We start from the raw sequence: 19,096 nt of genomic DNA, 5'->3' as shown, positions 1-19,096 counted from the left end.
CAACTACCCCAAAATTACACCTACTATATTGTTTCATATTTGTTCTCTTTTGGATGTGAGAATAGGCACCCTTCATTTCTATTTCCCTTTCACTTACTACAGACCTCAATTATCAAGAGTCATTTATTAAATGAATAAAAGGTATCGCTTTGTTCTTCTGATATGTCAATATATCATTTGAAAGTAGAGGCTGGTACTGGACTACTTCTACATTCCTTTTCATACTAGGCAGAAAATAAACACGTGCACATGCTCACTGACTAACCCCATCTAAAAGCAGACTTTTACTTGGAAACTTATTGTAAGCAGAGTAAGACTGAAGATGCTTACTCTGTACCTACCTCTCTCCTTAAACACATCACACTTACTATGTTTCAGACACCAGCCTAAACACGTCACAAATATAAACTCATTAGAATCTCATAAGAGACTATAATAACACGCCTTTTTAGATATGGAAACAGAGACCAGTTAAATAACTTACTCAAGGTCACAGAACTAAAAAATGGTAGATCTAGAATTCAAACTAGAATGGTTCTAGACTGCATTTTTAATGAGTACATTAATCTTGAAAATAATAAAATATACCACATACCTATATGCACAGAAAGGAACATAATAAAAACAGTATTATAGCATCCTGCAGGGTGCCAGTGCTTTCTACTTTCAATTCTGTCACTTTTTTTTTTTTAAAGAGAGGGAGAGAGAGATAGGGGCAGATGGAGGGGAAGAGAAAGTCTTAAGCAGGCTCCACGCCCAGCACAGATCTCACAACACTGAGCTGAAATCAAGAGTTGGATACTTAACCAACTGAGCCACCCAGATGCCCCTAAATTCTGTCCATCTTCACAATAACCCTGTGTGGAAAAATAATTCTACAGAACAAAAGCTAGACTAAAAAACATCTTAATTCTATTGGTTACCATCAGAGCTTTGCACTCCCAGCCTCAAGTAGGATAACTAGTATACAGTGAGTGTTCAATGTTTGTTGAAAGCATGAAGAAATGGCTGGGATTTCCAATCCAGATTTACTAATCATCAACCTAACCCTATAATTGGTAGCCATTCTGATTTCCTGACTCCAAATGGAGACCCAAAACATGTACCTTTCTTTACTTTAAAAATTTTATTTATTTATTTGAGAGAGAGAGAGAAAGAGAGAGGGAGGAGGGGGTTGGTGGTGGGTGGAAGGGCAGAGGGAGAGGGAGGAAAAGGAAGCAGGCTCCCCACTGAGCACAGAGCCTAACATGGGGCTTGACCTCAAGACCCTGAGATCATAACCTGAGCCAAAATCAAGAGTTGGACGCTTAAAAGACTGAGCCACCCAGGCGCCCCCAAAACATGTACTTTTCACTTAAAAAGTTTCCTACTCCATCCCCTTTTGTCTATCTGATGCTCTACAGAGTTTCAGACCACTTAAACCTGGATAACTTCAACAGTCAAGTTTTGGTGTCCTTGCCTCTAGTCCTGGGCTTTTCAAATACAACATTCACAAAGTATTCAGAACAATTCATCTATAATATGACTCTGACCACACCACCCAATTGTTAAAAACTTTCATTGGACTCCCACATCATGCTAGAGACTGTTGATTTCCATGAGATAGTTAACCCTTATCTTGGCTCTTTTTATCTGCCAGCCTTACCTCTCCCTTCTTCTTGACTCATATCTTATGCTTTAGAACCATCAGACTGCTTTTAACTCCTCTCACACACCACCTTCTGCATTAAGACCTTTCTCATGTGGTCCCCTCACCTGGAATGTACTGGTTAATGTGCAGTCATATCTAAGATCAGTTTAGATACCAGTTAGGTGTCCTCTCTTCTGGGAAGCCTTACCTGACCACTACCCCAAACTGATGCCCTCACAACACTCTACGTTTGCTTATCACTCTGTGTTATTATTCATATAGTTTCCTTGAGGGCCCAGGTTATATCTTATTCAATTTTGTATCCTTAGTTTCTGCCATGTTACCTGGTGCACAGGAACTTAACCTATCTTTGTTGACTGACTAAACAGCTAGAACAAGATTTCTTGACTCCTAATTCAGTGTTCTTTCTACCAACACAAATTGTTCAGGAAAGGGCTTCTTCTATAACACTGATTATCCTAATAATGAAAAAAATGTGTGTTGTCAATACACTGTTATATTCTTAAATAATTTATTAAGAAAAATGCCCAATAAATCAGCTTTGTGAACATTAGATTAAGTAAGAGTTGAACAAATGAATTTTGAAAGTGACCATCCTTCACTGTGGAACTTACTAATCTTAAACTGTCTCATGTGTTCAAAGAAAAAGCAATACACTGTTTCCCATCTTGCATTTGTATGAAAGCTTTAGAGGAAAACATCTACATCTTTTCTGTGCTTTGAGCAGTGCTTAGTATTACTATAATTACTTTAATGAAAATTAAGTATTTCCACAATACACACAATTCTATAAAGTTTTGTTCTTCCTATTATGACAAAATAACTAAGTAGGCTCTCTAAAAAGGGGAGATAAATTTTTGTATATTAGGTTTTTGTTTGTTTCCCAAAAACAAGATTAGTTTTTTTAACTGAAATTTTATTTTAATGAGCACAGTTCTGGGGAAATCCTGACAGTCTTAGAAAGCTAAAGAAACAATCGTGTCAGAGGTGCTGCAGTGGTATCTGCAAATGCACATTAAAACAAGGTAGCATTATGCAGGTGGTACATACTATTTATCCTCTGTACTTTTTTCTTTTTTAAAGATTTGAATTTAAAATATAAAGATCACCTACTTTGCCTCAATTTCAAAAAGTGAGCAAAAGCAAAATTTAAAAAATACTTTTCAGAAAAGTAGATTTGAACAACTATGTGTTACCATTGTGCACATAGGTGAGCCTTCTTTCTTCTCTGGTTACAATGTTGGATATCCAAATATCATTGCTATGTATAAAAGCAATCCAGTCTGGATCAGCTGGGCATAATTTGGGATCCATGCGAATGTTGGGACAGCTAGTCTCTACTAAATTTGGCCGTAAGGGTTGTTGCTAGAAAAGAAAAAAAACATTTTTAAAGCAAGTATTAGGTCGATAGATGCATATTCATTTGCCAACACCCTTCCTATAAATGAACAATAATTCCAAGTAAAATGTCAACTATGATAATTGCCCATCAGAAAAATACACTTTTGCATGCCTTAACTTATAAGGATGGATTTTAACACTATGAATTAGAAAGCTAAGGGTAATAGGAAAGTAAATAAAGATTTTTTAAAAATAAGATTTACTTATTTGAGAAAGAGAGCGAGCAAGAGAAAGAGAGAGAGTACTTGAGTGCAAACGGAGGGGCAGAAGGAGAGGGAGAAGGAGAAAAGTAGACTCCCTGCTGAGCACAGAGCCCCACATGGGGTGCAATCCCACGATCCATGAGATCTTGACATGAGCCAAATCAAGAGTCAGATGCTTAAGCCACTGAGCCACCCGGGTGCCCCAATAGGAAAGTAAATAAAGACAATATAACAGTGCTTCATAAATTTTGTTGTCCAAACTTGTTTAATAGAGTAATGACTGCTTATCAAATACTTTCATTAAGCACTTATTGAATATTTATTAAATATTTCAAATTAATTTTACCAATATAAAACAGTTTGCTGAAAAAGATGTAATAAAAGCCAGGATCACACAATTCTAACAAAAGAATAGGTCTAATACCATGTAAAGAATTGCCTGGAGGGGCACTTGGGTGCCTCAGTCCCTGAGTGTCTGACTCTTGATTTCGTTGAGTGTCTGACTCTTGATTTCCACTCAGGTCATAACCTCAGGGTCATGAGATCAAGCCCCGTATCAGGCTCCGTGCTCACTGGGGAGTCTCCTTGAGATTCTCTCTCCCTCTCCCTCTGGCCTCCCCCACTCATTCTTGCTCTCTCTTCTGTCTCTCTCTCTAATAAATAAATAAAACTTAAAAAACAAACAAAAAAAATTGCCTGGAATAAAACCAAACATTTAAAACCATTTATTAAGATGAATTAAGTTTTTGGGGTGCCTGGGTGACTTAGTCAGTTACGTGTCTGCCTGCGACTCAGGTCATGATCCCAGGGTCCTGGGATGCAGCACGGCACCTGGCTCTCTGCTCAGCAGGGAGTCCACTTCTCCCTCTCCCTCTGCATGCCACTCTACCTACTTGTGATCTCTCTCTCTGTCAGATAAATAAATAAAATCTTAAAAAAAAAAATGAATTAAGTTTTTAAGGGAACCAAAATTAGATTGCCTTGTGATAACATTATCTTCCAAAACCCCCTCAGCATGTATTCAGAAGATGGGCATTAATGCCCTTTACTATATCTTCCTACATAGCAAGGGTTTTTAGCATTTAAAAAATTACATATTAATGTCAGCGTAAAAAAGATTAATTCTTAACATTGGAAATTAGTACTCATATATCCTGTTTTCTTTATTATTAAATTTCTCACTTGGTGGGTAAATATAATTTTTTGGTTTAATTACCTTTCTGATGCAAATAACCTTTAGGACCTAAAAACATTTAACAAGTAGTAACACCAACTTACAGTAAATCCTTGTGGCCCTCCATCTTTTACATGATAAATTCCACTACCAGCTTGAAATAGAAATGTTCCACTTCCTTGGTGATAATCATAGGAAGCAATTCCAACAGTTCCAATGCGTTTTCTTTCTCTTAATAATTCTTCTTCTCGAGAATACATTCCATAGTCCAGTGTTGCCTAATGCAAAAGGAAAAGAGAAGTCACCTACTCCAGTCTTCTGAAAGCTTGCTATTTGCTTTTAGCAAAAAATTTCCACTGATATCCTAGCATCTCCCATATTCCCGAGTCTACATGTTGAATGACTCCAAAATGTGCCAGTAACTTTAAGCAAACTAATTTCAAGAAGTCTGCTTAAAGATTTCCTGGTAAAGGGTCTCTAGATGATTACTGCATATAGTAGAGAACAAGAATTGTCTCAGCACCTTGGCTTGGCATGCCAGACCTTCTACAACTTAAACGTACTTGAGCAGTGTTGCATGTAGTTAAGAGCACAGACTCTGAAACCAAGTGGTTTGAATCTAGGCTTTGACCCTCACTAGAAGTCTTACTTTGGGAAGTAGCTTAATTTCTTCAAAAGTAATTGTTCTCACTTTCAAAATGGTAATATATCATCTACTTCAGCTTTGTGAAGATTAACTTAGTTAAAAACACGCCAAGCATTTAGCACAATGATTGGCACAGAGTAAGTTCTCAAGTATCAGCTGTCATTAATACCTTCCCACCACATCTATTAATACTCTTCTAATAAAACCCTAGATCAGGATGGTCCTGTCATTGACATAAAACTCAACATATGAGTTTCTGCCTCCTGGTCTTTGTGTTCCACTGTCCCCCTTTGAAAGGCTATTTTTCTTTCATTCATCCAAGTTTTACCATTATCTCAAAATCTTAGCTCAGATTCAGTCTTGCCAAGGAAAGTTTCCTGATCCACTACGATGTACAGTTATCTCTTCCTTGAGATTTATATAAAAGTTACTACCTCTTTTACTTATTTGACTATGGTACTGTTTTTCACTTTTTTCAGTATTTCTGACTATAAATAGATTAAAAAAAATGAGCAGAATCTGTGTCATTTTGTTTTCCTACCTGCAGCATCTGTTAAAATCTCTCTCCAAGACTATTTGTAATTAATGACTGGTGACAATAAGGGCTTTTCCTAAGCTAGAAATATTATTTGATATAGGTATAAAATTTAAAAAGGAATATACAGAAAACAAATTTAGTAAGTGCTAACAAAAAAATTTACATCCACATTTTCCCTACGAGCTCTTAATACTTCATTTGAGCATGATACATAAGGAAAGCAGACATGGTTTCTACTATCAAGGATACCTTACAAAGGTATCTAGATAAGTTTACTGGCAGGAATGTATCACTCCAAAACTAAGCTAGCACACTGAAAGTAAACATTGTTCAAGGATGGCAAATACATGTGTGTACTTGCAAACCTAAAATAATGTTAGGTGAGGATAAAAATGAGACAACCTGGAAATCTTGCTAAAAACCCACCCACTTTTTGTATTCATTGTATCACTTTTTTATTAATACTTAATTACATGTATATACATTTATACATTGTGTTAGGCTCCAAAAGAAAACCTGTAAATTCAATGAACATATAGTTTTATTAATTCTGATCTCTTTAAGTATCTCTTAAGACTCTTTCAATTGAAGCCAAAAGCAATTCTGAGAATATGATTATATTTTAATTTCTTCCCTCTTATTCTCCCTTAATGTCACTGGACTTGGTCTGTACTTAATATGTCTTAATGCTTAATAATCAGAACACAAGAAATTTCAGAGTTAAGAAATTAACTTTTACAAGAGAACTCTATATTTATAACTTTTTAATTATAAAGTTTGTTATCTGAAAGAATAACCCTGAAAAAGATCAATTATGGGGAACAAGGCTCACTTTACCAGATATTTAAAAATTAAAACATGAATAAACATAATGAACAACAGCAATGGCAGAAAATAGAAAATCTAAAATAGAAAGCTAAATATAGAAATTTGTAAGAAAAAAACAGTAGGAAAAAGATGGGACTTTAAAAATCAGTGATTACTGATTTCAATTTTAAATAAGAATTATTGCATAGCCATATGCAAAAAAGATAACACTGGATCCACTTCTCACATATTCCAAATACATCCGAGATTTAAATGTTAAAAATGAAACCAACTTCCATTTTTAACCAAAATGGAGTAACAGGGGCTCAGCTTATCCTCCCATCTGAAACAACTAACAAAATATATGAAATAATGTTTTCAAGACACTGGACATTAGACAAAAAAGGACAGTGATTTCTGAGAAATGGGACCCAAATGAGGTGAACCTTACAGTTGTCCCAGCTAACTGCCCCAACGGTTTCCAGATGTTGGCCCAAGAAGGAGTAGCCAATGGATCAAAGAAGAAATCACAAAGGAAATCAGAAAATACGTTGAGACAAATGAAAACATTATGCCAAAACTTAAGGCATGCAGCAAAAGCAGTGCTCGGAGGGGCACTTACAAATATCTGCATTAAAAAAGAGATCTGAAATCAATAACATAACCTTCCACCTTAAGACACTGGAGAGAAAGACCAAACTAAGGCCAAAGCAAGCAGAAGTGAGAAAATAATACAAAATAAATTGGAAATAAAACAAAGAATAGAAAAACAATAAAGCTCAACTAAACCAAAAGTTCGTTCTTTGAAAAGATCAAATTTAGCTAGAATGAAAAAAAAAAAACAAAATAACAAAAGAAGACTCAATTTACTAAAATCAAGAATGAAAGAGGGTCATTAGGAACAATCTTACAGAGATAAAAAAGATTATAAGGGAATAGTATGAACAACTGTATGCCAACAAACTCAATAATGTAGGTGAAATGGTTAAATTCCTAGAAACACACAAACCACCAAAACTGACTCAAGAAGAAACAGAAAATACAGACCTCGAATAAGTAAAGAGATTGAGTTAGTAAACAAACAAACAAACAAAACAACTACCCGTAAAAGAAAAGCATAGGACTAGATGGCTTTACTGATGAATTCTACCAAATGTTAAAAAAAATGAATACCCATCCTTCTCAAACTCTTTCAAAGAAAGAGAACAGGTGGAAACACTTTGCAACTCATTTGATGAAGTCAGTATTATCCTGACACCAAAACCAGACAGACATCACACACACACACACACACACACACACACACACACACACACACACAATAATAAACTAAAACCATAGACTAACATCCCCTAGGACTACAGATGCAATAATCCTCAAGAAAATACTGACAAACTGAATATAGCAGGATGTTAAAAGAATTACACACAACCAAGTGGGATTTATTCCAGGAATGTAAGCTTGGTTCAACATATAAAAACCAATCAATACAATGCATGGTATTAATATAATAGTGGGGGAAAAATGATCTTCTTAATAGATACAGAAAAATCATTTGACAAAACCCAGCACTGTTTCATGATATAAGTGCTCAACAAATTAGGAATACAGGGTAATTTCTCAATCTGATAAAGGGCATCTATGAAAAACCCATAGCTAGTATCGGAAAACCTGAAAGTTTTCTCCTCAAGATCAGGAAAAAGAAATGATGTCTGCTTTTACCACCACTATTACAGAGGTTCTAGCTAGGATTGGAAAGGAAGAAGGAAAACTATCTCTATTTATAGATGACATGATATTATATATGGAAAACCCTTAAAATAATCTACAAAAAAGTATTAGAGCTAGTAAATAAGTTCAGCAAAGTTGCAGACTACAAGATCAATAAACAAGTATCAGTTGCATTTCTATACATTAGTAATAAACAGTCTGAAAATGAAATTAAGAAAGTAACTCCATCTAAAATATCCTCAAAAAGAGTAAAATACTTAGCAATAACTTTAAAGTGCAAGATCTGTATATAGAACACTGTTGAAAAAAATTAAAAGATTTAAATAAATGGAAAGATACACCATGTCCATGAATTGGAAGACTTAAGATTATAAAGATAGCAATATACCCCAAATTGATAGAGATTCAAAGAATGGCTATCATATCTCCCCTTTTTCTCCAGATACGGATGAACTGATCCTAATAGTACTGATAATGGAATTTCAAAACAATCTTGAAAAAGAGAAATACTGGGAGGACTCACATTTTCAAATTTCAATAGAGCAAAGCTACATTAATCAATACAGCATGTATTGGCATATGGATAGATTTATAGGCCACTGGAATTGAACTGAGAGCCCAGAAATAAATCCACACATTTATGGTCAACTGAATTTCAACAAGGGTGCTAAGACCATTCCATGGGGAAAGAACAGCTTTCCATAAGTCGTGCTAGGACAACTGGATTCCACATGTCAAAGAATTAATGTGGACTCCTATTTCACACCATATAAAAAAATTAAGTCAAAATGAATTAAAGACCTAAATGTAAGAGCTAAAACTATAAAACTCACATATAACTAAACAGACAAATCTGTGTGACCCTGGATTAAGCAACAGTTTCTTAGATATGATGTCAAAAGCACAAGCAATCAAAGAGAAAACAGAATGATTGCACTTTATCAAAATTTAACTGTGTGCATCAAAGAACGTATATTAGTTTCCTAGGGCTGATAGAACAAATTACCACAAACTTGGTGACTGAATACAACAGAAATTTATTCTCTCACAATTCTGAAGGACAGAAGCCCAAAATTAAGAGCTCAGTAGGGTCAGACATCCTCCAAAGGCTGAAGGAGAGAATACTTCCTTGCCTCTTCCAGCTTCTGGTGGCTCCAGGATTCCTTGGCTTGTGGCAACATAACTGTAATCTTTAGATGATCTTTACCCTCTGTGCCTGTCTCAAATTTCCCTCGCCTCTGTCTTATAAGAATACCAGTTGGGTTGCCTGGGTACAGTTGGTTAGGCATCTCACTTCAGCTTAGGCCACGATCTTGGGGTCCTGGATCGAACCCTGTGTTGGGTTCCTTGCTCAGTGGGAAGTCTACTACACTCTCTCTCTCTGCCCCTCCCCCAGCTCATGCTCTCAAATAGATAAATAAAATCTTAAGGGAAAAAAAAAAGAACATCAGTTACTGTATTTAGGGTTTACGCTATACCCAGGATTGTCTCATCTTGAGATCTTTAATTACATCTAGAAAGATCCTATTTCTAAACAAGGTCACATTCACAAACACCTCTAGGGTTTGGATATATCCTTTCGGTGGTAACCATTCAAACAATACAACAGTATGAAGAAAATAAGCCACAAAAAACCCCAAACTACCTGAATAAAAAATGGGCTAAGAATTTGAATAGACATTTCTCCAAAGACACACAAATAGCCAATAAGCACATGAAAAGATGCTCAATATCACTAATTAGGGAAATGCAAATCAAAACCAGAATGAGGTACCACCTCATACTCATTAAGATGGCTACTCTAAAAAGCCAGAAAATAATAAGTACTGGTAAAGATGTGGAGAAACTGGGACTCTTGTGCACTGCTAGTAGGAATGTAAAATGGCGTAGCGGCTATGGAAAATAGTACGGCTATCTCTCAGAAACAAAAAACAGACTTATATGACCCAGCAATTCCACTTCTGGGTATACACCTAAGAGAACTGAAAGTAGGAACATGAAAATATATTTGTATACCCATGTTCACAGCAGCACTGTTTACAATAGCCAAAAGGTGGAAGCAATCCAAGTGACTATTAATGGATGAATGGATAAACAAATGTGGTATATAGAAAAAACAGAATATTATTCATCTTTAAAAAGGATATTCTGACACATACTACAACATGGACAAACCTTAAGTACATTATGCTAAGTAAAATAAGCCAGATACAAAAGGTCAAATATGGTATGACTCTACTTATATGAGGTACATAGAGTAGTTATACTCCTAGGAACAGAAAATAGAATGGTGACTGCCAGGACCTAGGCGGAGGGGTAACGGGCAGTTATTATTTAATTTGTACTGAGTTACAGTTTTGCAAGATGAAAAAGTTCTGTGGATGGATGGTGGTAATGGTTGCACAACAACGTGAATGTACTTAATGTCAATGGTGTGCACTAATGTACACTTAAAAATGGTTAAGATGGTAAATTTTATATGTATTTTGGCACAATTTTTTAAAAGAAGATATAGAACTTCAGATTAAGGTAAATGATGAATAGAGGAAAAAGGATGTCACAAAAACTGTCTTATCCTCCATAGAGACCAAAGCAATTTTACTTAAATGTACAGATCTAAATGAATGATTATAGTACTAAACACTTGTCAAAGGTAATTATGACTGATTTCATGCTAATTAATGACTACTGCAGTTAAAGAAAAAAGCAAAAAGACAACTCACAGAATGGGAGAAAATATCTGCAAATCACCTATCTGATAAACACCTGGTATCCAGAATATATACAGAACTCTTACAACTTAACCTTAGAAAGACCCAATTTAAAATGGGCAAAGGACCCACCCGCACAGAGATTTCTTCAAAAAAGACATAAACAGCCAATAAAGACATGAAAAAATGCTCAACAGCACTGATCATTAGGGAAATGCAAATCAAATGACAATGAGACACGTCTTCACAGTCACTAGGATGGCTATAAGCAAAATGACAGACAATAATTAGTGTTAGTGAGGATGAAGAAAACTAGGAGCCTTATACACTGGTGGCAGGATTGTAAAAGGATGCAGCTGCTATGGAAAAGCCATTTAGTACTTCCTTAAAAATTTAAACAGTTACCACACGACCCAGCAATTCCACTCCTAGATATATACCCAAGAGAACTCAAAATACAAGTCTACACAAAATCTCATATATGTTAACAGCAACATTATTCAAAAACGCTCAAAAGTCCAAATGACCCAGATATCCAAAAACTGATAAAATATAGGATAGCCACAAAATGAAATATTATTCAGCCATAAAAATAAATGAAGTATCATTATCTGCTACAATGTGGATGAATCCAGAAAATACCATGTTGAATGAAAGAAACCAGTCATGAAGGCCCACATAGTGCATGATTCCATTTATATGAAATGTCCAGGACAGGCAAACCTATAGAGACTCAAAGTAGATTAGTAGTTGCCCAGGTCTGAGGGTGAGCAGCTAGGTGGACGGGAAGTGACTAATGGATTTCCCTTTGGGGCTACAAAATGTTCCAAAATCATTAAGGTGATGACCCCTATTTTTCCACAGTAAATATGTTACCAGTTTTCCTTTCTTTTTTTTTTTTTAAAGATTTTATTTATTTATTTGACAGAGAGAGAGACAGCCAGCGAGAGAGGGAACACAAGCAGGGGGAGTGGGAGAGGAAGAAGCAGGCTCATAGCGGAGGAGCCTGATGTGGAGCTCGATCCCATAACGCCGGGATCACGCCCTGAGCCGAAGGCAGACGCTCAACCACAGTGCCACCCAGGCACCCCTAAAAACCACTGAATTCTATACTTGGATGAGTGAATTGTATGCTGTGTGAATTATATCTCAATAAAGCTGGTAAAAAAAAAAATAAAAGAATGGAAAAGTACATTCCATCCTAACACTAATCAAAAGAAAGCTAGAGAGCTTGTATTAATATTAAAGTAAATTTCAGAATAAAAAAATATTGCTAGAAACAGGGAGGGTCATCTAGTAACCATAAAGGAGTCAATTTATCAGGAAGACAATCATCCTATCCACTTATGCACTTTATAACACAGCTTCAACATATATAAAGCAAAAACTAATACAGCTGCAACAAAAAGTAGTTAATTATGAAATGAAAATTTCAACATTCTCTCTCAGATAACTGAAGAACAAACAGAAAATCAGTAAGGATATAGGAAATTTGAACAATACAATAAACTAACTTCATCTAATGGTCATTTATAGACCCAATAACAACAGAACACATATTCTTTCCAAGTAAACACAGAACATTTACCAAGATGGATCATATTCTGAGCCATAAGACAAGACTAAAAAATTGGAAAAGATTTAAGTCATACAAATTATGGTCTCTGAATACCATGGAATTTGGTTAGAAATCAAGTCTCTGGAGAATAGCCAAATACTTGGAAACTAAACAGCACACATCTAAATAACTTATGGGATAAAGGGAAAGTAGGAAGTATTTTGAACTAAATGAAAATGGAAACATGACATATTAAAATGTATCGGCTGCAGCTAATACGGTATCTAAAGGCAAATTTATAACACTAACTGCCTATGTAAGAAAAAAAGAAAAGACTCAAACTAGTCACCTCAGCTGCCATCTTATGAAACAAGAAAAAGAACAAATGAAATCCAGAGTAAGCAGAAGAAAGGCAATAAAAAAGGTCAGAGGGTAAAACATTGAAATAGAAAATAGAAAATGAGAGAAAAATCAGTGAAACCAAATCAGTAAACCCTAAGTCAGACTCATTAGAAAAAGAGAGAGAGGACACAAATTACAAGAAGTATCAGAAGTGAGAGAGAATCACACAGATTCTGTAAACACTAAAGAGATTAGGGACTATTATGAAACTCATGTCAATAGAATCAATACATAGATGAAACAGAAGCATTCCTTAAAAGACACAACCAACCAAAGCTCACTAAAAAAGAAACCAATAACCTGAATAGCACTACATCTAATAAAGAAACTGAATTTGCAGTTACAAATTTTTTCCACAAAGAAAACTACAGGTCCAGGTGGCTTCACAAAAACTCTACCAGATTTTTCTAGCAAATTAAAAGGAGGAAATAACTTCCAACTTATTCTGTGGCCAGCATTAACACTATTACCAAAATCATACATAGATATTATAAGAAAAGAACTTTATAAACCAATATCCCTCATGAACGTATAAAAAAATTTTAAACAAAATTATAGCAAACTGAATCTAACAATACGTTAAAAAGATAATAAATCATAACCAGGGGTGCCTGGGTGGCACAGCGGCTAAGCATCTGCCTTCGGCTCAGGGCGTGATCCCGGCGTTATGGGATCGAGCCCCCACATCAGGCTCCTCCACTATGAGCCTGCTTCTTCCTCTTCCACTCCCCCTGCTTGTGTTGCCTCTCTCGCTGGCTGTCTCTATCTCTGTCAAATAAATAAGTAAAATCTTTTAAAAAAATAATAAAATAAAATAAATCATAACCAAGTTAGGTTTTATCCCAGGATTGCAAGGCTGATTTAATACTCAATAATCAAGTGATGCTTTGCCATATTAACAAATTAAAAAAGAAAACCTTAACATCTTTTCAACATTTAAAAAGGGATGCCTGGGGAACTCAGGCAACTAACCGTCTGCCTTTAGCTCAGGTCATGATCCCAGGGTCCTGGGATCAAGTCCCGCATCAGGCTCCTTGTCCCCCTCTGCCTACTGTTCCCCCTGCTTGTGCGCGTGCTCTCTCTCTGACAAATAAATAAGATCTTAAAAAAAAAATTTTAACAAAACTCAGTATCTGTTCCTGATAAAAATTCTAAGCAAGTCAGAAATAGAAGAGAACTTCTCCAGCCTACCAAAGGGCATTTATGAAAAACCTATGGCTAATAGACTTACTGGTTAAGGACTGAATGACTCCTCCCCTAAGATCAAGAACACAAGAACATCTGCTTTCACCATTTCTATTCAACTTCGTACTGGAGGAGTTAGGCAGTACAATAACCCAAGGAAAAGAAACAAAAGGCAACCATATTGGAAAGGAAGAAGTAATACTGCCAGTTTGCAGACAATATGACCGTTTATATAGAAAAATCCAATGGAAGCTATAAAAATCTAATGGAACTAATAAAAGAGTTCAAGCAAGGTTGCAGGATAAGATCAATATACAAAATCAATTGTATTCTAAATATTGGCAATGAACAACCAGAAATTGAAATTAGAAAATACCATTTACAGTAGAATAAAAAATCTGAAACACTTAAGAGATAAGGCTTATGAAAGACTGTACAAGACTGGTACCATGGTTGTCTGGGGATGGGTGGGAGGGGAAGACTACAAAAGGGTACGAGGAAACGTTCGGGGATAATGATTGAAATAATGGTTTCACAGGTACATACGTATGCCCAAATCTATCATATTGTATACTTCAATATTTGCAGTTTATTATGTCAATTATACCTCAATCAAGCTTTAAAAAATGAATCCATGTAAGTACCGGATGAGAACATTAGTGAATTCTTTTATAATTTGGGGGTAGAGAAAACTGTGCTAACTATGACAGAAGACACAAATTCTAGAAGCAATGAAGACTGATACATTTGATGATATAAAAATCTTTCACAGGCTAACACACACACACACACACACACACACACACACACACACTCCATCCCACCATAAAGTGAGTAAAAATACAAATGACAACCTGGGAAAAATATTTGCCAACAAATCACAAAAGGTTAATATCCCCAGTATATAAAAGGCTCCTAAGAATGAAGAAAAAGACCCATCACACCATAGAAAAATGGTTTAGAAATATGAAAAAACAATATACAGAGAAAGAAATGCAAGTAGCCTTTAACTATATAAAAAGATGATCAATTTTGTCTATAACAGGAATGCAAATGAAACTGTATCGGGATACCATTTCCATCTATCAAATTGGCAAAAATCAGAAATTTTGACTATATATTATGTTGGAGAGCCTGTAGGAAAACAGGTACACTTATATCTTGCTACTGAGGATTCAAAATGGCACAGTTCCTATGGAGGAAATGCGGTACTCTCTAGCAAAATTACAAAAGCATATACCTTTTGATCCAGAGAATCCATTTCTAAGAATCTAGCTTAAATACATACCAGGAAAAAATATAGAGTTGTATGCCCAAGCTGTTTCACTGTGGTACTATTTGTAAGAGAACAACTGAAAATAACTGAAATGGCCATCAATAGGGAACTTGTTGAATATGATTAGTCTGCACAACACAATACAGATGTAAAAAGAAATAAAAATTATGTATAGATTCCTATGGAGTGGTCTGAAGGATACACTGTTACTTGAAAATTTCAAGGTAGAAAAAATGTATATTGTATGTTACTATTTATCTAAAGGGGGATACGAATGTCTACATATTCACATTTTTTAAAAAAGGATAAGCTATTTAAAAACAAAATAGCTATCTAGAGGGAGAGGGAAGGAAATAGGGTAGAGAAGACAGGCTTCTCTTGTTTTGTGGTTTTGAATTTAGAATCCTTTATTTTATAAAATAAAATTCAATTAAAAATAAAGGAATTCCAACACTCAAAAACAAAATGAAGAAAATGCACATCACTGCACAGAACTGCTGGCATAAACACACAGAGAAGAACAATTCCAAGTTACTGTCGTAAGTAATCACAGTGTTGATTCCTTTGTTATTTTGAAACTGCTGCGCGGGTGAAGCAAATGAGTAATTCTATTGTTGTTTAAACTGGGATCTTTGGGATCAGAGAAAGAAGATTCACATGTAAGATAAATGAGATTAAAGAACAATCCTGTCGTGTAAAATCTGAATTAGATGTATCAGTCTGAACTTTTAGTTTATCTGAATTGATTTGGATTCATACTGATACCTACATTTCAAACACACACACACACACACACACACAAAATGTATATATTCCCTAGTGTGTTCAACAACAACAACAACAACAACAAAGAAACAATTACCAACCCAATAATAATGAACATCCCTAGTACCCAGATCATGGTCTCTTAATACTAATTTCCTCTAAAGGAACCAGAGCTCACGGGAGAAATGACTTCCAAGCATGGGCTAGGCAATGTGTAAGATGAACGTAGAACGTCTTCATCACACTAGCAAGGATCATATCAATAGGATTTGACATGTCAAGTTGAAGGGGCTGCCACCAGCCAAAAATAAGACAATTTGTACAATAAGAATAACTACCAATGGATCAAAAAACAGCACAAGTTTACTCTGTAAGTTTATGAAGATACCAAAAAAACCCAAAACCCAAAAAAACCCTATTTGATCACCTATGGAGGACTGCAGGAAACAAATTATTTGAAAAATGACAACATGAAAGAATCAAACCCTCCTTTTCATTAGGAACTAGGCCTCAGGATAACTGAAGAGTGGTTGAATAGTTATTTCTTTTTATAGGAGTATTTCAGTTAATAAATAAAGAAGGAATGATAAAATATCACTGTTTTATAACTCCTAATGAATTAATGGATTTTGGCAATAATCAAAGGGTGCCATCACCATAAGAAGAGAAATAAGGCTCTATATGCCTCTGGATGGAAGCATACCTTATTTATGAAGCGTTCTTTCTTCTAAATTGTGGTAGAATATATATAACACAAAATTTACCATCTTAGCTATTTTTAAGTGTACAGTTCAGTAGTGTTAAGTATAGTTATACTGTTGTGTAACCCATCTCTGGAACTTCTTCATTTTGTACAACTGAAATTCTATACCCGATAACACCGGCTCCCCATTGTTCCCTTCCCCCAGCCCCTGGCAACCACCTTCTACTTTCTGTCTCTATGAATTAGACTACTTTAGGTACCTCATGTAAGTGGAATCATATAGTATTTGTCCTTTTGTGACTGGCTTATTTCACTTATCATAACGTCTTCATGGTTCATCGATGTTGTAGCATATGTCAGAATTTCCTTCTTTTTTAAGGCTGAATAATACTCCATTGTATGAATATACCACATTTTGTTTATCCATCCATCTGTCCATGGACACGTGGGTTGTTTCCACCTTTTGGCTATTGTGAATAGTGCTGCTAAGAACATGGGTGTGCAAATATCTGTTCGAGACCCTGCTTTCAAAAAAAAGCAAACCTGGGTCTGATCAAGTTTCTAGATCTAACTACCTATTCATATTTACAGAAAATACAGGGGACTGAAAAATATATCAAATAACACCATGGATAAACAACAAAAACAGACCTTCTTTCTTCAACAGATAAAGTGCAATGGGGAAAAAAAAGGATGGAAGGCAAACCAATAAATTAAAAGAGACTATTAATCAACTGTAACATATGTATTTAGATCTTGATTTGTACAAATCAAGTATAAAAAAATTATAGTTAAAAATCAGGGAAATTTGAACACTAGCTGAATATTTCTTATGAAGAAAAGATCAACAATTGTTTAAGTTATGATAATGATACTGGTAATGTCTAAAAAGAATTTTTACCCTTTAGATACACACTGATTTATTTAGAAATGAAACGTATCTGGCTTGCTTCAAAATAACCTAAAAGGTGGGAGTAGGGACTGCATGGGGGGACTGGTAGGGCTACAGTGAAATGCAAATGGCCAAGATTTGATAATTATTGATAATCACATGATTCTAGTAATTTGAAATTTTCCATAATAAAAGTTTAAAATAAAAAACAACTTACTAATTTGCAAACTGTTCCATGAAGAAACTACCATTATTTTGGTTCTTTTTTTTTAAAGAAAAGTCTATGTGAAAAACAACAGCCCTGATAAATAGTTACGGTCAAAATGATTAGTTATCATAGAAATTATTTTTTTTTAATTTTTTTTTTGGTGGTTTATTAAAACACAGGGACAGGACCTGTGGGCAGAAAGAGCTGCTGCCAGAAATTATTTTTTTAATTCCTAAGAATAATATCACATTTTAGTTCATTTAACCCAAAAAGCTATTTAATAAGGAAATACTCAATGTAAAATAATAAATGAGAATGAAAAGGGCAATCACACCCAAATTATCATCTTGGGATGTTTTCAACTATTCGCTCTTTGTCTAATGATAAGATATGGAGGAAAAAAGCCGAAAAAACAAAACAAAAACAATCCTTAAGCTTTGATTCTACGTAAATTGAATTCTATTTGGAAACAAAAACTGAACTGAGTTCCTTTACTTAACCCTTAAGTTAGCACTGTTACTAAGTATCAGAACTACAAATTCAATTGAAAGATTTAAATAAAAAGCTTTCTGGAAATGTAGTTACTTCTTTTACATGAACAACTCTTCCCCTCAAATGTGAGAACTATATAACTAACAAGTTTATAGAAGGGAAAGTTGGCTAAACAGGGAGAAGCTAGTTTTAAAAATCAGAATTGTAATATCCTATAGTTTCAGATGCTGAGAATTAAATGGAATTAAACAGTCATACATTCAAAAATATAAAAATATTTTAAGTCTTTTTGATTCACATCTACTTCAAATATAAAACCCCACTTGGATTTCTGCCTCTTAGTAACGGCAGTATCTGAAAATATACACCAGATCACAGGAATAGCATTGTTTAATCCTACCTGAAAAAGATCCAAAAGAGGCTTCCAAGAGAGCATTAAGACTGCTGCTCTGTTGATGGTTTTGGGAATTTCAGAATAAAACAGTGTATTTTCTCTGTTCTCACCAGACATAGCTTTAAGAGAAAATAATCATTTAGAAATTATTTTCAAAAATAGCAATCTACTGCAATCACAGTCTAAATACATGCTTAAAAAAAAGATTTATTTATCCATTTTTACAGAGAACCAGACAGCATGAGTTGGGGAAGGGGCAGAAGGAGAAGGAGAGAATCCTAAAGCCGACTCTACACACAGCATGTGGAGCCCGACATGGGGCTCGATCCCAGGACCCCGAGATCATGACCTGAGCAGAA

At 35.1% G+C, this 19,096-nt stretch overlaps 1 protein-coding gene across 5 annotated transcripts in view; it reads right to left on the bottom strand.

The window, feature by feature from the left end:
- Positions 1-19,096, bottom strand: part of DPP8 (dipeptidyl peptidase 8) — a 63,768-nt gene that overhangs the window by 34,292 nt on the left and 10,380 nt on the right. For all 5 annotated transcript variants that reach the window (XR_004625572.1, XM_034660810.1, XM_034660807.1 and 2 more), the window contains 3 exons: positions 18,744-18,856; positions 4,534-4,707; positions 2,848-3,016 (listed from right to left, as the gene is read on the bottom strand). Coding sequence is in view for 4 of the 5 variants with exons in the window: in XM_034660810.1 (XP_034516701.1) it covers positions 2,848-3,016; positions 4,534-4,707; positions 18,744-18,856 (456 nt within the window). In the remaining variant the exon portion in view is untranslated. The remainder of the gene's footprint in view (positions 1-2,847; positions 3,017-4,533; positions 4,708-18,743; positions 18,857-19,096) is intronic.

Source organism: Ailuropoda melanoleuca, chromosome 5 (assembly GCF_002007445.2).
Source record: "Ailuropoda melanoleuca isolate Jingjing chromosome 5, ASM200744v2, whole genome shotgun sequence".
Lineage (NCBI taxonomy): Eukaryota > Metazoa > Chordata > Mammalia > Carnivora > Ursidae > Ailuropoda > Ailuropoda melanoleuca.
Note: the sequence above shows the minus strand (reverse complement) of the source record. Positions and strands in the feature narration are given on the sequence as shown.